The 16,528-nt window shown below is 50.5% G+C and overlaps 7 protein-coding genes across 7 annotated transcripts; 2 read left to right on the top strand and 5 right to left on the bottom strand.

Moving 5' to 3' along the window:
- Positions 1 to 63: 63 nt before the first annotated feature.
- VFPPC_05692 (nitrogen metabolic regulation protein) lies at positions 64 to 1,452 on the bottom strand (the record flags this gene model as incomplete). The annotated part of the gene is made up of 1 exon (XM_018284843.1): positions 64 to 1,452. The coding sequence occupies one exon, from the start codon at positions 1,450 to 1,452 to the stop codon at positions 64 to 66; it is 1,389 nt and encodes a 462-aa protein (XP_018141734.1).
- A 3,676-nt stretch (positions 1,453 to 5,128) lies between these two features.
- VFPPC_16210 (hypothetical protein) lies at positions 5,129 to 5,305 on the bottom strand (the record flags this gene model as incomplete). The annotated part of the gene is made up of 1 exon (XM_018293963.1): positions 5,129 to 5,305. One exon carries the CDS (start codon positions 5,303 to 5,305, stop codon positions 5,129 to 5,131), a length of 177 nt encoding a protein of 58 aa, XP_018141733.1.
- Positions 5,306 to 6,479: 1,174 nt separating this feature from the next.
- VFPPC_05691 (C6 transcription factor) lies at positions 6,480 to 9,052 on the bottom strand (the record flags this gene model as incomplete). The annotated part of the gene is made up of 6 exons (XM_018284842.1): positions 6,480 to 6,623; positions 6,701 to 6,864; positions 6,911 to 8,264; positions 8,314 to 8,345; positions 8,398 to 8,602; positions 8,657 to 9,052. 6 exons carry the CDS (start codon positions 9,050 to 9,052, stop codon positions 6,480 to 6,482), a joined length of 2,295 nt encoding a protein of 764 aa, XP_018141732.1.
- Positions 9,053 to 10,404: 1,352 nt separating this feature from the next.
- VFPPC_05689 (DNA polymerase III, delta subunit domain-containing protein) lies at positions 10,405 to 11,588 on the top strand (the record flags this gene model as incomplete). Its single annotated transcript, XM_018284840.1, has 3 exons — positions 10,405 to 10,508; positions 10,564 to 10,784; positions 10,840 to 11,588. 3 exons carry the CDS (start codon positions 10,405 to 10,407, stop codon positions 11,586 to 11,588), a joined length of 1,074 nt encoding a protein of 357 aa, XP_018141730.1.
- A 192-nt stretch (positions 11,589 to 11,780) lies between these two features.
- VFPPC_13893 (hypothetical protein) lies at positions 11,781 to 12,174 on the bottom strand (the record flags this gene model as incomplete). Its single annotated transcript, XM_018291665.1, has 2 exons — positions 11,781 to 11,943; positions 12,005 to 12,174. 2 exons carry the CDS (start codon positions 12,172 to 12,174, stop codon positions 11,781 to 11,783), a joined length of 333 nt encoding a protein of 110 aa, XP_018141729.1.
- A 652-nt stretch (positions 12,175 to 12,826) lies between these two features.
- On the top strand, positions 12,827 to 14,063 carry VFPPC_13892 (der1-like family domain-containing protein; the record flags this gene model as incomplete). Its single annotated transcript, XM_018291664.1, has 3 exons — positions 12,827 to 12,873; positions 12,938 to 13,214; positions 13,596 to 14,063. The coding sequence occupies 3 exons, from the start codon at positions 12,827 to 12,829 to the stop codon at positions 14,061 to 14,063; spliced, it is 792 nt and encodes a 263-aa protein (XP_018141728.1).
- Positions 14,064 to 14,346: 283 nt separating this feature from the next.
- Positions 14,347 to 16,023, bottom strand: VFPPC_13891 (hypothetical protein; the record flags this gene model as incomplete). The annotated part of the gene is made up of 3 exons (XM_018291663.1): positions 14,347 to 15,356; positions 15,415 to 15,672; positions 15,738 to 16,023. 3 exons carry the CDS (start codon positions 16,021 to 16,023, stop codon positions 14,347 to 14,349), a joined length of 1,554 nt encoding a protein of 517 aa, XP_018141727.1.
- Positions 16,024 to 16,528: the final 505 nt, after the last annotated feature.

Below are 16,528 nucleotides of genomic sequence, written 5' to 3'. Positions count from 1 at the left end.
AGGATGTAAACAAGTCCCGGAGTTCACTTCATGGCATCCATAGTGTAAATATTCAAACTGTCGCTATGCCAGCCACTGCTCCTCGCTTCTCCTCAAGCCTCTCATAACGAGTCCGTCGTCTTCATCATCGGAGTCGTCATCTTCATTCTCATCGTGAAGTCTCAATTGCTCAACAGACGTCGTTGTGGCATTGAGCTTCTCGTCAGCGGCGGATCTTTGGTCGATTTCGTCCTCGTCCAGCATCCAGGTAAATCCATTAGCTTCCTCCTCGAGCGGGAACATTTCTCTAGCATATTCCTCCAGCCCTCGAGGGCCCTCCCATAACTCAAGCGCCTCCGTAGGACAGCTAACCTCGAGCTTCATGTCGCCGAAGTAAGGCGGTTGCCTCTTGGGGTCCTTCTCTTCAAGCTTGAAAAGCTTCTCGAGCGCCTCCAACTGTTCACGATAGCCAGTGGGAATTTGGACCTTGATTTCAATCGGGCCGCGGACGTAATGCACAGGACGACCGACACCTCGTGCAAACAATCTGCAGGCTTCTTTGGGTGAAAGGTATTCGTATGCAAGAGCAATCCGCTCACCCTTCCACTTGGAGACGCCGTCTTTGAACAACTGCACAATAGCCGGGCCTACATCGTGTTCAGCATCCAGCCAAGGAAGCTTGGCATCCTCGTGGAAGGGTGCTTGCCAAATGAAGGACCCATCTTCTTGCAGCTCCATACAGAACAGTGGATATGGGCACGACGTGAAGTTGTTGTTGTAAATGCCTGTGTAGACAAACGTAGCAGGAAGGTCGACTTTGCGAACATACTCTTCAACTTCATGTTTCGCTGCCCAGAGTGGCAGAGAAGGCCAGTCCTTGTTGTAAGCCTTGTGATCCGGCATTGACGAGTAAATGTAGTGTTGGACGCCAGCCTTCTTCGCCGCATCGGCTAGAGCAATACCAATTTGTGCTTCGTCGCCGTAAAAAGTCGTGTTGATAAAGGCCAATTGTGCTCCACGGAAAAGATCTGAGATAAGGTCATGGTTTACACCCACTCCAGCAATTGGGCCATTTTGCGTCACATCCTTGTTCTCCTTTGTGGGATTATGCCTCGTATAGAGTTCTCCCACAAACACTTTTACGTTTGGATTCGTCGAGACTTCGGTTGCTACCACACCTTCGAGATTTCTCAATTGCGCTCGAACTCGATATCCCACCGCTGTGGCGACACGGATTAGGGACGCAGCCTGGCGACCGCTTGCATTGGTAATAGCAATGGTCTTGTCTGGGCTTGACATGTGTCGTTTTGGGGGGCGGAAAGTCAAGGAGTTGTTTCTTGAGTTGGCCAGCGGTGACGACTCCGAGTAGGATGATCGCGAGTGCTTGTGTTGCTTGCGGTAGTTATTGAGCTGGTCGTTACCAACGTGAATCGGGATGCTGGGTGCCACAGGGCCGGTTATTTGAGCAGGCATGGTTCAATCCCTGTCGGTCCTGGCGTGCTGGCTAGGCTGGTATAGCGTAACGTCTGGTTCAATATTGATCTGGGAGGCGCAAAAAGCAGAAAAGCTTCAATGCGACAGGCGAGGCCACCGTGGTTTCGCACACGACGGCCCGCCTGGGAAAAGAGGAGGTGTACTGGATACTTGTGCGGGATTCGCAGGAGCGCGGGTGAGAGAGAGAGCAGAGGCCTCAGAGTGAGCTTGTGGACGGTGAGAATCGAAATGTCTGTACGTAAAACAGAAGTACACCAGTGGGCCAGTGACTGGGCAAAGGCGAGGAACTGCTGGCCAATGCAGACGACTCACGATGGGCGCACAACAGGCTATACTTGTGCGGGGAGATCGATAATTGGTACAAAAAGAGGACGGAGGAAGGATCGTGAGGTCAGGTAGATGGTGTGCCCTTCACAGACTTGTACTTGAATTGCGGTGTTGGGCCCTTTTTGTGCAAAGGCTAGAGTCGGGATGGGCCAGGCTGCTGAACCACCTTGACGGCCCACGCTCCGAGTCTGACGGACTGACGGTCAGCGCAAAGCCTTTTTGACGTGGTTCGGTCTGGTTGATGTGGGCACTTTTGGTGGAGGGTTGATGGATCGCTCGAGTGGTGGAGGGGCACCGGGGGCCGGAATGTCGCCGTTGCTAGACGTGAACCGTGGGAGCGCGTGTTAAGCCGACGGAAATGTGGTCAAGGAAAGGTCGATGTGATGTCAAAATCAGAGGTGTTGAGGGTAAAGGGGAGTAAATTTCTTGCTCGACAATGACCACAATAGTAGTTGTAGGCAAGTTTTGAGCCTCTTCTTCTTATCAATGCGAGCGATAGGCTCGCAGGCACAGACAGGATGGTGGGGTCCTGCGAAGAGCGGCGGAAGTCGGGGCACTGGGGGGCAAAGACCGATAAGAGCTGCTTATCGAAGCACAGTTGACAGCAAGTTGACCTCCGTGCAATATTAAACAAGCCGTGTCCAGGAGAACTGCAGAAAAAGAAGGGTCTGGTTTATAGCACACAAGTTCAGGCAGACTGAATGAAGGGAAAAGGAAGGAGGGTTAAACTAGAAGCGTTGTTTGTGATGTGGGCATCTTTGGCTATGTATGATGCATGGTTGACAAGATGAATCCGGGGCCGAGGGCGGAGCGCCGCGGGAGACGCGATGCAGGTGCACACTGGGAAGGAGGAAAGAACGGCTACACGCTCTTGCTTTTCCACTCGCCCAGAAGTACCTAGGTACGTAACTTTTTTATGAATGACCCGGACATGGAACTTTGCACAGGGGCCAAGAGCCAGACCAGACTTGATCTGTCTGGGGCCGTCTGATTTATTTACGGCAGGCGGATCCATGGCACCTGCCGAAAAATGGAAAGGAACATCTGAACCATTGGCCTCGATAGGCGATAGCTTGATCCAAGCGTTCAAATGTTTGACTGAGATTGTCTGTCCATGTCTGTCCATAACCTTGGAGCGAAGCACGCTTGGCACGTAGGTCGTGGCCATTACTGAGACTAAGATCAGGCTTCCTCCGTCGTCTGCATTACTGACATGGTTGGAACCAGGGAGGTACTCTTACTGGCCCTGCGATGCTCTGCGGCAACGCCGTAGCATCAAGGTACTCCGTGCAGAGCCGCCGCATTGTTAGCCCAGACCATCATGTTCTCGACACACCCCCATGGACCCGCCAAGGTCGGGACAAAGATAACAAAACGGTTGGCTTATCAGTGACGGGATGGCTGAAAAGTCTGATGGATGGGTGGACAGCCTCATAGGGATCAACTTCCTTGGGGGATGTGCCACCACAAGACAAAACCCCCCATGCTGACGCTTCTGAAAGCCCCCAAGAAGAGTAGAGTCACTAACGACGGATTCAGAAGAAGATACTCAAGCCATGTGTCCAAGCACTCATCATTTGCTACTCTGGCTACCCCGAATTTCACCGGTCCCAGCAGCATCTCACCAAATAAACATTCAGGCACCTCCCTCCAGAACCTAGAATTGCTGACCCCTGGCAAAGAAACTTCGAGTGCCATGTGTATACCAAAAGGACCACCCACAGAACTTTTTCAACGCACTCGCCCCTATCTACAGTGGCGTTGGCGCTAATAATACGCAAAGGCAAATATCAACCATGGTTGCGGACGAATGCAGGCATCGCCCGAATTGGGCGGGGGTAGCTCAAAGACGTCTAACTTGCCGCACAACTTCTGTCGCAAATGTCCTGAGTGTTGTCTAGCTTGAAGCCCTTGCAAGACCACCGCGAAATTTGCCTATGCCACTGGGGCTCCATATCCCGAACGGGCCTGTCCAGCACCTTGCTCCTCTGTGCAGATTCCGGGGCCAGCCAATCGGGCCACATGTGGTTTCTCGTGGTCAATCACGATCGTCGATTGCTGTGCCTGGGCCATCCCTCTGGAGGCTATGATTGCCGGGAGCACCATGGTAATGGAGATGAGGTGATTGCATGATGGGATTTCCAAAGTTCCTGGCATCTCCGCGGGGGGGGCACCAAACCTTCACAGAGCTGAATAGTGCAACACAAATGCAAATCAGCAACAAGCACATTAGGTGTCCCAATATGGACGCTATAAAGAGAGGACCCGACTCACAACGCCATTTCGAGGCTTTCCGGTTTGTCAAGTCGAGGCCTGCTGTGTCACGCGCCCAAACCCGACCCATAATCTGAACCCGCCGCCTTTGTCGACACATGCAAGGGTAGCAATGGCACCACCATAGCGACACGGCCAACGACCAATGTACATCTGTCGCCCGCCTCATGTATCAATTGGTCTGATCTAACAATATACTATCAAGGGTAGCATCATTCAGCGGAATCCAAACATTACCAACTACTTTAAGTATGCCTAGTTCGTTACTAACTGTGGAACAGTCCGTTCCTACTCTACACAAATTGGAAGACCTTCGTGGACGCAAAGGAGCCTCACTTGGATCTGCAAGAAAATCGTCACCTCGCCATGTTCTGGTGTCATGCAGAATTGGTCCACCCAGAAATTGGCAAATTGGCAAACATTGCTGGGTCTCATTGCCTCCGCACCAATTATTTTGCTGGCAGACTGGTCCTGTCTGTTGTAACGTTTGAGACAGGGCTGCGTGGGTGCGGCATTGAGATTAGGTAAAGTTTTCAGTTGTCTCTCCAGTAAAAAATTTTCGTGTTGAATCAATTTCTCATATGGTTTACAAAAAGCATCCCAATAACGGGGCCGTCCGATTGCCCGGCCCAAGCGTGTGCCCGCTGGCACCCCACGACACGCCGACTCGTGGCATGAAATGGTCACAAGACTGGAGCATTCCGCAGTGCTGCCCATGTTTCTTGGTAGCTAGTGAGGGTCTGTTCTGCAGGTCGGTCCGCAGTTCTTTGTCCAACGGTCAAGGTGGTTGGACTATCCTCAGGGCTTGCCAAAGACTTCACCACCACTAACAACACCACGAGCTGTTTCTGTCATGTTCTAGAGGTAAGTCCCCTCCTGTGGTTTGTGAGGATGGTTCAAGTGTCCAGTCCCTATTTCAAACCCGCGCTTCACCTGTTTTACCAGCTGGCGAAGCTAATCCCTTCCAAGTGCAGCAAATGCAAGTCTTCTGGTGATGTACAAGCTCAACTCCACAACCAGGCACAATAGATGAACTCCATAATGCTGCATCCTCTCATTTTTTGTTCAGTTTCGAGCCATTGGTTGAAATCTTCAATGGCAAAGACCTTGCCTCATCTGACACACCGACATATCTCCTCGAAGCGGTCTTGTCTGACCACGACAGACTATTCTTTTGCATTTGTTCCACGTACTCCGTAGTCGATATGGAAATTAGTTCTCTCCCCCACATGACATTCAAATAGTCCTTGCAGCAGACTCTTCGATTGTCTCGGCAAGCCATTGAGCGGTCAGGGCATGATCCAGTCTCAGGGCAGCAATTGCGCTCAGGTGGGCCGAAGGTGGTGTTTGACTACAGCAACCATTGCAGGAAGGCTGCAAAACAGCAACTACCCCAGATTTCGGATCTTGAATTGGCCAGCGTAGAACCACAAGTCGGACCATGTCAAACCAGTACATCGAAAGGATCACTTGATGCAAATTCATGGCTCCGCCATCATGTCTCAGAGTGTGCTGGGCACCAATTGGTCACATAATATGGAACAATGCAATCGTTCGCTCTCTTACAGGCCTTTTCTGTAACGGGCCTGTCTGGCCTGCCTTTTTGGTAAAAGAGCTTCCCCGTGAAATCCACGGTATGCACCTTTGGTTTGTCGTATGCAGGAGTAATACAAGGGGAGCTTGCACCCCCTGCTTACCACCAATTTTAGATCTGCGGGGAAGCAAGTAACCGTCTAGCAAACTTTACAAGGAGGTCTGGTGCGACGACATTCGAGTTCGAAGTCATCACAGGAAGCTGCTGTCCAACTGGCCAAGACAAGGATTGTTTATCCCCAACGCCGAGAAACATTGTTATGGTCCCGAGACCATGGTACCATCAGCTTGGTGTAACTTGGTCTGACTGTTCTAATTTCCCAGTCTCAAAGGTCCTTCCCGGTCCGACAAGGCGCAGGAAATGGTCGTGATATTGTTTATCTCTGCCCACTCACAAAACCCACACCCCACATCACGTTATTGACCGGTCGGTTTTATGTCGCTTGTGTGTTCCCGTGGCCGAGGCAAGACCCAAGGGCAAGGGTAATTGGAAATAATATTTGCCCTGTGGCTGGCGGGCTTTTGTCCCCAATTCGGCGGGCGTCGATTTGTATGTCAGCCGAGATCGGAGGCGGTCGCGTGATTGGCTCAACTTCACTATTCCAAGACATCTAATTCTCATTTGCCTACTCCGTACCAAGCATTCGCATTGAGACACGATATGAATAGTTCAAGGTTTGTGAACTTGCATAGCGGTACACAAAACGTACTTTCCTGTGCCAATCACGCCTGTAGCTCCCTATTCTATCCTGGAAGGAGTAAATATCATCTCATCTCACATCTGCAGTTCGCTTCCTGGATGTGGAGTATCCCTATGTTTCCCCAGATGGCTGACCCCATACCCCCGGATCCAACATACCCAAATCATCCAGTGGGAGTTTCTCAACCCATGTCGTCCCAGATCCGGAATTGGTGCCGGCGGTATGGCTATGTGCGAGGGACACGTCGAGGAAACGCTATTACCAAACTTAGCAGGTGTTCTTGACGGCTTCCCCGAGTAGCTCTGGAGGAGAACCCGTTTCACGTAACTTACCCAGTCCATATTATCTACCGATTCCATCCACGACGGATCAAAGTCCAGGTTAGTTCCCAACATGGCATCCGTCGTGTCAGGCATGGCAAAGTCCATAGCAGGAGTCGGATTGCTCGTCGCTTGAGGCATAGAGAATGGTGTTAATCCTGAAGACGAATTTCCTCCTAGAATCATTAGCAAATCTCCGTCCTTGTAGTGCTGTCTTCGTACCTTCAAGTCCTAAGCTAGAAAGAAGATCTGACTCTCCTGTGCCAGAGGCGCTCCTCGCAGCAGATGAAGACCATCTTGATCCTGACGACGTATATTCCACCGGAATGTAATTCATCTCCTCTGTTGTTATGTTCCCATCCACTGGGACGCCCATCTTATTCAACATTGCGGCTAGGGTGTCCGCCGTCTTTCTCAGCTCGACTACATTATCCGATACCTCTGTCCAAATGACATGGGATGTCTTGAGCATCATCTTCAGCTGTTCTTTGCTGGGCTTCTTGCCTTCAAATTCGAATCCCTCCCCGTCGGGATAATTCTCATTCTGAATGAGCAGATACACAATCATGGCTGCTAGCAAGTAATCGTGTACTGCCAACGACGAAAGGAACCACGACATGGAACTCAGCACGTTGCCTGGTTTGGAAGCCTTCCATATAACGCGTTGTGACTCGAGAAGGGACAGCGCCGCGTCAATGCCCTGTTGGCGGGAGTAGTTGTGGTCCTTGTTGGGGATCGGCTCCGCGAGATATCGTCTGTGAAGGACACATCTGCACTTATTGTAGATTGCTGCGAGGCCGAAACGCTGTATGAGAAGAACAGGTGCGTCGCCTACACACTCGTCTAAGGGGCGGACGCGCATAAATCCCGGCAAGGCACCCCATGTATCTTGCAATATGGCATCCAGCTTGAGCACGTCGTTGTATTCAGGGGGAGACAGGGAATGGGCTTGACGGGCAATTTGGGCGAATACTTTTAGAATCTTGGTCTTGTTGATAGGATACGTCATTTGCGTGTGGTCGGTAGACGGTCTCTCAGGCGGCAAGACGGTTGAATCCTCGTCAAAGTCCTCGTCTTGGAGATTCGACGGCGTCTTCGTGTCGGTTTCGATACCCTGCAGCATACTCGGGAGACCCATGTGGAACGACACAAGGAGCTCAATCTGCACCGCCATGTTCCATAACCTTCTGCGCATTTCTCCCTCAAAGGGAGAAATGTTGGCCAGCTTGGACGGGTCGCGGTGCAATCCCATTTTGAGGAGGAGGCGGATGCAGACGCCCGAGAGGACGTAGCAGTTCATTTGGGCGGCGCGATTGAACATGAAGTGGGATTCTACGTAGAGGAGGAACGCGGGCAGGGTGGCGGACGTGGGTTGCGTGTATTTTCCCCAGATGAGAGCCCAGGCTGCGCAGGAGCGGTAGTGCTTGATGCGGTCGTAGACGGGGACGGGTGAGTCCGCGGTTAGTTCGTGGGGTGCGGCGAAGTTGTTGAAGAAGATGCCGAGGCCGAGCATCATGAAGAGTTGGGCGAGCCAGTGGAGGGATACGTCGTTGGGGTCTTGCCAGAAACGGGCGTACTGAGATGGTTAGAGTTGGATGCGATGGGAAGGGGATAGTGGTGTTTACCATTCTTGTGAAGGTTGGGCGGTGCATGATGTCTGTGTTTGTTGTTAGAAGTCGTTATGAGTTGAGATACTGGCGTATACTGACGTTGTGAGGGACTCATGGATGAGAAATATCTCGTAATCAACCGATCGGCAACATGCCTCTCGGGCAGCTGAGCAATAAGTTCATCTCTGTTACTCGGCGCACTCCTCGGACTCAACAGCATCTCAGGTGCGTCAAGCTCATCTGTCGGCGAAGCTCCTTCTTCCTGCTCCTCTGAATCATCAAAATACATTTTCAAATCCTCAATCTGCAACTCCTCATTAGCAACATGTTCCATCATTGGCCGCGTCCGGTTACTTACATCCTCAAGCATTGCCATACAATGTGTAGCACCAACATACGTCGTCCCATGCTCCCCCTTGACAACATGTCCTTGCAACGAAGGCACAGTGCTCTTTTCATCCCCCTTTCCTGACGGTTTCGCATCTCCTTCATTCTCCATCATCTCTCGCACCAGTCCCTCCAGCCGTTTGAGTCGTGCGGTCATATTCTTGGCGGGGGGCTTCTTCTTGACGGGCTTGGGGGCATAGACGCACTGGTCTATGCGGGCTTTCTTTTCGCATTGCGAACATGGTTGCTGGCGGTCACATTTCAGCTTGGAGTTGCGACATGGTGCGCAGGAGAGGAGGACTCGACTGCGCTTTTGGATGGGTTTGTCGCTGGGCGATGGTTCGCTGGGGCTGGAGTCTTGGAACATGAGGCGGGGTATGTGAGATGAGATGCGATGAGGAGTGTTGGACTATATATGAGGACGGTGTGATTTTGTTTTGGGGTATCTGTTAAGCGAGGATGAAGTTGAGATATTAAGAGTTGCGAGACGTAAGCTTGCTCAGGGCAGATGTGTGTCAGATGCTTTATTGTGGTGGTGGTTGTGCTGTGCCATTTGAGCTGTCGCAGCTCGCCATCGGTTTTAGGAGCTAAACTCCTAATCCGTAACTGACGACGGCCCATACAAATTTGACCTCAGATGCAGCGCAATTAACATCACAAAATATTCTATACACAAATCAACTCAAGATATGAATCATACAACCGTCATTATTAATTCTCGCTATGAAAAGACTTTACTCAGGCGCCCCCGGCAATCTCTCAATCACATACTTTCCCCTTGCAACGCTCATCAGCGGCACGCCAGGAATCTTTCGTAACCTCTGTTTCAGCGCCTTATCGTTCGTGCCCACAATATATATCCTATTCTTCGTCACCTTGTCCACGAGACAATCATCCGCATATGTACCCTTGTGATCGCACTCCAGCCGCTGCCACCGCTCGTCTCTCGCCACTCTCAATGCCAACCTATACTTGGTGCCCAGTTTCTCCAACTCAGCCATGACGCATGATGTGATGATGGGATTGCACTTGGCGTACAGACAGTCCATCATGGACTCTAATAACGACAGCTTGCGCTGGACTGTGTGACTGAGAAAATTGGTATCGACGAGGACGTTGTACGGCGGCACGAGGGCCGTGTTGTGCTTGAAGAACATGTTGCTAGGCATTTGGGGAGCCTCTCGGATGATGTCGCCGTTAACTGTCGTCTTCTCCTTTGCTTTGGCCTCTTCTGCCTTTTTCTGGTTCGTCTTGAGACGTGCGTCGCGCAGTCCGATTACCCGCTTGACCTATGTGTGATATGCGAGTTAGCAACGATATTTGGTGGTGCTGGTATGGTTATCGATAAGGACGTACTTGTCCAAATTTTCTGGTTTTCTTTGCGACACCCATGGCGACGGCTGCAAATACGGTTTAGCCTCTATATGGTGATTTGTGGTGTCTTAATTTGCGATTTGATCGGCCGCAGGTGCTTGCGATGGGATTGCGCCGTTGTTTTCGAGGCTCTTCGTCGGACTGCGAAATTGGTATGTCAAGAAAAAGTTGCTTGGGCTGATGGATCTGCCGCTCCAATTCCAAAGGCGGTGGCAGACAGATTGTGCACGGACCACTTTGGACCACCAGCCAACCCACCTTCAAGCTCAATCGCACCACCAGAAACGCGTCTTCAGGTCGCGTAAAGTGACTGTTCCAACATTCACGCTCTGCATCACCGTCACCATGCCTGCCGCCAAAACCGAGGAAAGAGGCGAGTCTTCGACCGCTGCGTCGAAGGCAGCTATGACCTCATCGTCAAATGGCTCTCCGAATTATGAATTGCCATGGTAATGAGCCTTCTGGCCACTCGAAAGCTTGCAGCACTAACTGGTAGTCCTACAGGGTCGAAAAGTACCGTCCCGTGTTCTTGGATGATGTGGTCGGCAACACAGAGACGATTGAGCGATTGAAGATTATAGCAAAGGAAGGAAACATGCCCCATGTCATTATTTCAGGAATGCCAGGCATTGGAAAGACAACGAGCGTGCTGTGTCTGGCTAGGCAGCTCCTGGGGGAGTCGTATAAGGAGGCTGTTCTCGAGCTGAATGCAAGTGACGAGAGAGGTATGTGGCTCGAAATCACAAGAAAGGTGACTATTTTGGCTGATAATTCGTCAAGGCATTGATGTCGTCCGTAATCGAATCAAGGGCTTCGCTCAAAAGAAGGTCACATTACCACCTGGCAGGCACAAGCTCGTCATTCTCGACGAAGCCGACAGCATGACATCTGGTGCCCAGCAAGCGCTTCGCCGAACCATGGAAATCTACTCCAACACAACCCGATTTGCCTTTGCATGCAATCAGTCCAACAAGATCATTGAGCCGCTGCAATCACGATGCGCCATTCTCCGATACGCCAAGCTCTCCGACGCCCAGGTTGTCAAGCGATTACTACAAATCATCGAGGCTGAAAAGGTCGAATACAGCGATGACGGCCTAGCCGCTCTTGTTTTCAGCGCGGAAGGAGACATGCGACAGGCTATCAATAACTTGCAATCCACTTTTGCTGGTTTCGGCTTCGTTTCTGGGGACAATGTGTTCAAAGTCGTCGACTCGCCTCATCCTATTAAGGTGCAGGCTATGCTGAAGGCGTGCTACGAGGGCAATGTGGACTCCGCGCTAGATACTCTGAGGGAGCTTTGGGATCTAGGATATTCCAGCCACGATATCATCAGCACTATGTTCAAGGTGACCAAGACGATTCCTACACTGAGCGAGCATTCCAAGCTGGAGTTTATCAAGGAGATTGGCTTCACGCACATGAAGGTCCTGGAAGGTGTTCAAACGCTACTACAATTAAGCGGCTGTGTTGTACGACTGTGCAAGATCAACATGGACCCGAAAAAGTTTCAAGTAGCGGCAAAATAAGCGGGAAATAAGGGTGCATTATTAGGCGTTGGTGTTGAATTGGTTTCTATCCTTGTTGAGGTACATGGCGGTATGCAAGGAAAGATATATCTTTGATATGGTATTTAGCCAAATGCGTCTATGACAAGTAATGTGGATAAAAATATAGTACAATGAGTGTTTCCAGCAGTGTGTATGTGTGATATATGGTCATCATTTCTCGCCTTCATTCTTCCCAAATTCCTCTTCGTACCGCGCCCATTTAGCCTTTTCCCTCATCCATCTCCGTTGCATGCGCATCTGATATTCGTATTGTCTTAGGCGCCAATCTGCTTCAATCATGCCTCCTAGTACCATACCTGACATTTGGAGGTATCTGTATACAGTGTTAGTCTCCGACCTCTAGACAAGACGGTAATGAGTGAGGCCATGCTTACACTTTGAATTGAACAGTTGTGCCTTTGTAGACTGGTGACCAAATGTAACCAATGGCTCCGAGAACAGCTGCGCCTGCTCCCCATTTGGCTGCACCGATGAGAGCGCCTTTTCCAGCTTCCCAGGCGGCGTCGTTGGCCTCTTCTGTTTTCAATGGATCGTGGGTTTTCATGACTGCATTTGTTGTTTTGGTTTAATTTGAGTCAACTACGTCAGAGGCTAGTTACGTGCAGGACACAATCGCAATTCGGCATTTGCGTCCCAAGACTAGACTGTGATATAATTGAAATATTTCACATTGGTCAAGAAGAAGTATCGTACGATGTTAAATCAAAGATCGATTGTGGAGTGCGTGAATGAGCTCATTCGGAAACAACGGCTGAGATCTGCCGTAACCTAGGGTAGCAGCTATCGATATGGAGCGGAGGGCGTGCCTGTGAACTTCGACGGTTGAGCTTACCAGACTTGCAAGGTCCCCACCGCACCCCGCTAAATGCACCAAACACCGTCTACTGGCATAGTGGAGGCTTCGTGGGCTCCATCTTTGCTGGTCAAATATCTCTGCAAGCTGGCAACAAAAATTTCGACTTCTTTCCTTCCCATCCTTCTGCCATCTTCTGGAAGATGATGACACGACACCACTTGTAATGACCACGCCAGTGCTTGCTGCCTAGCCTTCTTGCATGATTTGGTTGTCTCCCTCAAAATCTGTTTGATTTTGTCCCTGCGGTCTATTTGTATTCGTGACTTTCTGTACCTGCTACATCTTTGCGACGAAGCACAGCTATCCTGCTTGCATTGTTGATCAATCCTCTCTGCCTACAATGGATGTTGCGTTAGAGAACTACCTGCGGCTGCCGCCAATGTCAAGGTAAGACGACAATTGAGAAACACCACCGCTACTACTCTCGCATTGCTGACTTGTTCGCGTCTAGAAACATTGCGACTTGTGCATTCGTCATTTCCCTCGGCGTCGCGTTGAAAATGATACCACACAAATATTTCATTTATCACACGTTCTTCATATATAGATTCCCGCCTCAAATATGGCGTTTCGCAACGTCCTTTTTGATCACAGGCTCGGGCTTGGGCCTTCTCTTTGACACGTATTTCTTGTATTCGTACCTCAGCCAAATGGAAGTTGGCAATCCTCGATTCCCACGAAAGGAAGACCTGATTTGGTACCTTACATTCGTGTGTGGGACGATTTTGGTAAGCTCTCATGCTCATGCTTTGCAATCCATAGTTTTTACTTCCCTTGTGCTCCAATGTTGGAACACGCGTGTTCGAAACACAAACACCTCATATATCTGCCCGGATAGTGTTATGCCTCTACTACTATCACGGTTCCTGGAAATGAGGAAGAGTACCCCTGCACTTCGGTTCAGTCCATCATTCGCAAAATCCGGACTGTTCTGCGGTGTAGGCATGGTGGGATGTCTTATGGATGGCTCGTGTGATCCTTAATTCACTCGAGTGGTTTTTATGAGCTCCCTACATTTTTGTTGCTTTGTCCCATAGTTTGTTCTTTTCACGTCTTTTTCGTCGATCGTACTCTGTCGTAGAAGAAATTGAAGCTGACCTCAGCTTCAGGTAGCAAATCAACTCACCGGCTTTGGTTTCATGATGTTCCTGCCGGCGCTTATTTTGGCCTTGAGCTACACTGTAACCCAGGACCAGCGCGGAGCCAAGGTCAGCTACATGTTTGTCACCATGCCTGCCCAGATGATGCCGTACGCCATGCTTGCCATCAATCTTCTCTTCCCAGGTGGCGTCGATAATATGATCCTCCAGCTCCATGGCCTCTTTGCGGGGCATCTCTTTGACTTTTTGTCGAGGACCTGGCCGCAATACGGCGGCGGGAGAAACCTTATCCCAACGCCCGCAATTCTATCAAAGATTGTCCAGTCAACCGAGTCGTTGTTTCAGAGAGGATTTCCGGGACCTGCTCGACCATCAGGGAGAACCCTCGGTGGAGGCGCATCTTCTGGCGCCAACACATCAGGCGGTCCGCTTCCCGACTCTTGGCGGACACGGGGTCCAGGCCAGCGATTGGGGTAAATGGCTGGATAGTAGAAACGCTGTGTATAGTTTAAATAAAAATATTTAATATATGAGCTAAGTGCTATGAAATTTCCCTGTTGTATAACCGTACTCCAATGAGCGGCCAACACACTAGCCTGCTCGAATGATTGTAAGAAAGCCTAGCCCAAACCCGATAACACCGAAATGACAGAAACAGTCTTCAGATTTCCGCCACAAATGCATCCTTGTGTGAAGCATCTTGATATCTCTTACGCTGAGCAAAACTAATGCTGATATTGTCACCAATGCTGAAACTCGCTCAGTAACCATACAATGTACTCTTTCCACTTCTCAAAGGGACCTCGACATAGCCATCATTTCTGCCGATATTAAGCATTGGAGGCGGCTGCCTCTCTCGTGCCATAACCACTGGGCCAGACATGGGTATATCATGAAACCGAGGATCATGCGTCATCAAGGGAGGTGAAATTTCCATTTCACGCGTATTTTTTGACGACTTTCCACCTGTAAATATCCTGACAGGATTATACATCCTGGGTAAGCGGATTTTGGGTATGTGGGGGATGGATATGGCTGAAGCTCTCTTGCTTCGTGTCTCCGTAGTATTATTGATGGGGTGATATGGCTTCTGGGCCGCAAGTCGAGCCGAATCTTCTGCAGCGTTTAGATAGGCTTGCACTGCAAAGGAGTCTGGCGTATTAGACCGTCTTTGCGTATGAGCTTCTGCCGGGGGTGAGGGAGTCCGCGTAGGCGTAATCTGGCCATAGGACCGAGAGCGTGAAATACTGCGGGCGGCCAGGCCGTCTTGGTTGTGAATCGTGGCACTTGAGGAAGTATGGCTTTGCGGCGCCGGGTTGCCTCGCTGGTTGAGTCTTGCGGTGGCGGCTAATCCTGCCTCCATCCTGTCGTAGTATTCTCCGGAGGAGTTTGGCTGTGCTGGGGGTTGCTTCTCGCCGAATGCGTTGCCGGTGTAGTAACGACGGTAGGCGTGTGACATGCCGTTTTCTGGGAAGCGGCTCGGCGATGTGAAGTTGGAGTATTGGAGGGACTGTTCCCATTCGTTGAATGTCCTTTCGCGGCGGAAATGGACGACGAGAAGGGCCACTGCGAGGAGGAATATTAGAAAGACGCCGATGGCGATACCGGCGATGGCACTTGGAGGTAGACTGCCGCTGGATTGGTTCCCCTTGTCTTTGCTTGAAGGGTCGGTCATGTTGATGGAATTTGTGGTGAAGACGCTTCCGCTGAGGCTGAGAAGAGTTCCGTCTGCTGGACTCTGCTTGCAGCCGGCTTGAAGGGCGGTCAGGACTATGAAGTGTTAAACCGGTGTAGAGATGAAAGCAAGTTATTGATGCAGATGTCTTACAGTTAGAGAGGTATACTTCTCCGTCTGTCGCTTGAAGACAGCTGATGCATGGCGGGAGGCTCTTCCCCATAAAGACACCATTTTTTGCTGTGCAGTAATCCCAGGTTGTGTTTGGGTTGGCGTTGAAGCCTGCCTCGATTAATGGCTCTTTGAGAGGCTTGCATGCTTTATCTATGTTACATTGAGCTGCTACAGTTCCGTTATTTACTGCCTTTGGCGAGGCGTATAGACATGTACTGATGGTATATCGCAAGTTATCTGGCCGCTTTTGTTAGCCTCTGTCTAGATAGGCAGGTAGTTTCATCTCCGAATCTGAAGCATACATATGTACCATTTTAGGTCCGACTCTGTTTTGTCGACCTTCTTGCTCAGCTGCAAGCAGTCCAAACACCTCCTGAATTTGATGCCAGCATCGGTAGTTGAGTAATCGATGTCTCTGCAGCTAATGTCGTTGGTGGTGGTGGTTGAGTCCGAAGCACTGAATTCGTTTCCCGCACCCGAGTCGAGGCATTCCGCCGCACAATGTGACCCTGGAGTTACTTCAAGAGCGGTGACAACTCTTGCTACAGCAAGCAAAAGAAGTAACAGGCCGTTGTTTGAGAGCTCCATGACTGCGGCGTAGAAGCCCCAGGCGGGCCCAAGGGGAAGTTTTGGTCGCTATATGGGCCGATGAATGTTTCTTACATGGCTTGGCGACTGACTAGTTGTGTTTGTCTTGTGTTGTTGCATACAAGGAGCAATAGCTCTTGGGAATTATACAACAGAGTCGAAGGACACATGGACGGGGGAAAAGAAGAGTCAAAATCTCGGGCCTAGGACATCTAGAGGGCGGCCAGACAGCGCCAACGCAGGTTATATGAAAGCAGAATTCTTGCTGTGTAACAGTGATCGAGGTGGATGGTGGGGACGAGAACGGGAAAAGGACATGATGAATTCTGCTTCCTGCATTCTGTTTGCCGGGGGCATCAATCAAGTTGTCTGCATCTGGGCTTCTGCCCCCCTCCAAGAAACTCCAGGTCATGGATAGAAGAAGCATGGTACCAGTATGTATGAACCAGCCTAGAGATGCAAAAGACATCCAGAACCAACAGCATTTCGTCCGCATTAGGAGAAA

Source organism: Pochonia chlamydosporia, chromosome 5 (genome assembly GCF_001653235.2).
Source record: "Pochonia chlamydosporia 170 chromosome 5, whole genome shotgun sequence".
Taxonomy (NCBI): domain Eukaryota; kingdom Fungi; phylum Ascomycota; class Sordariomycetes; order Hypocreales; family Clavicipitaceae; genus Pochonia; species Pochonia chlamydosporia.
Note: the sequence above shows the minus strand (reverse complement) of the source record. Positions and strands in the feature narration are given on the sequence as shown.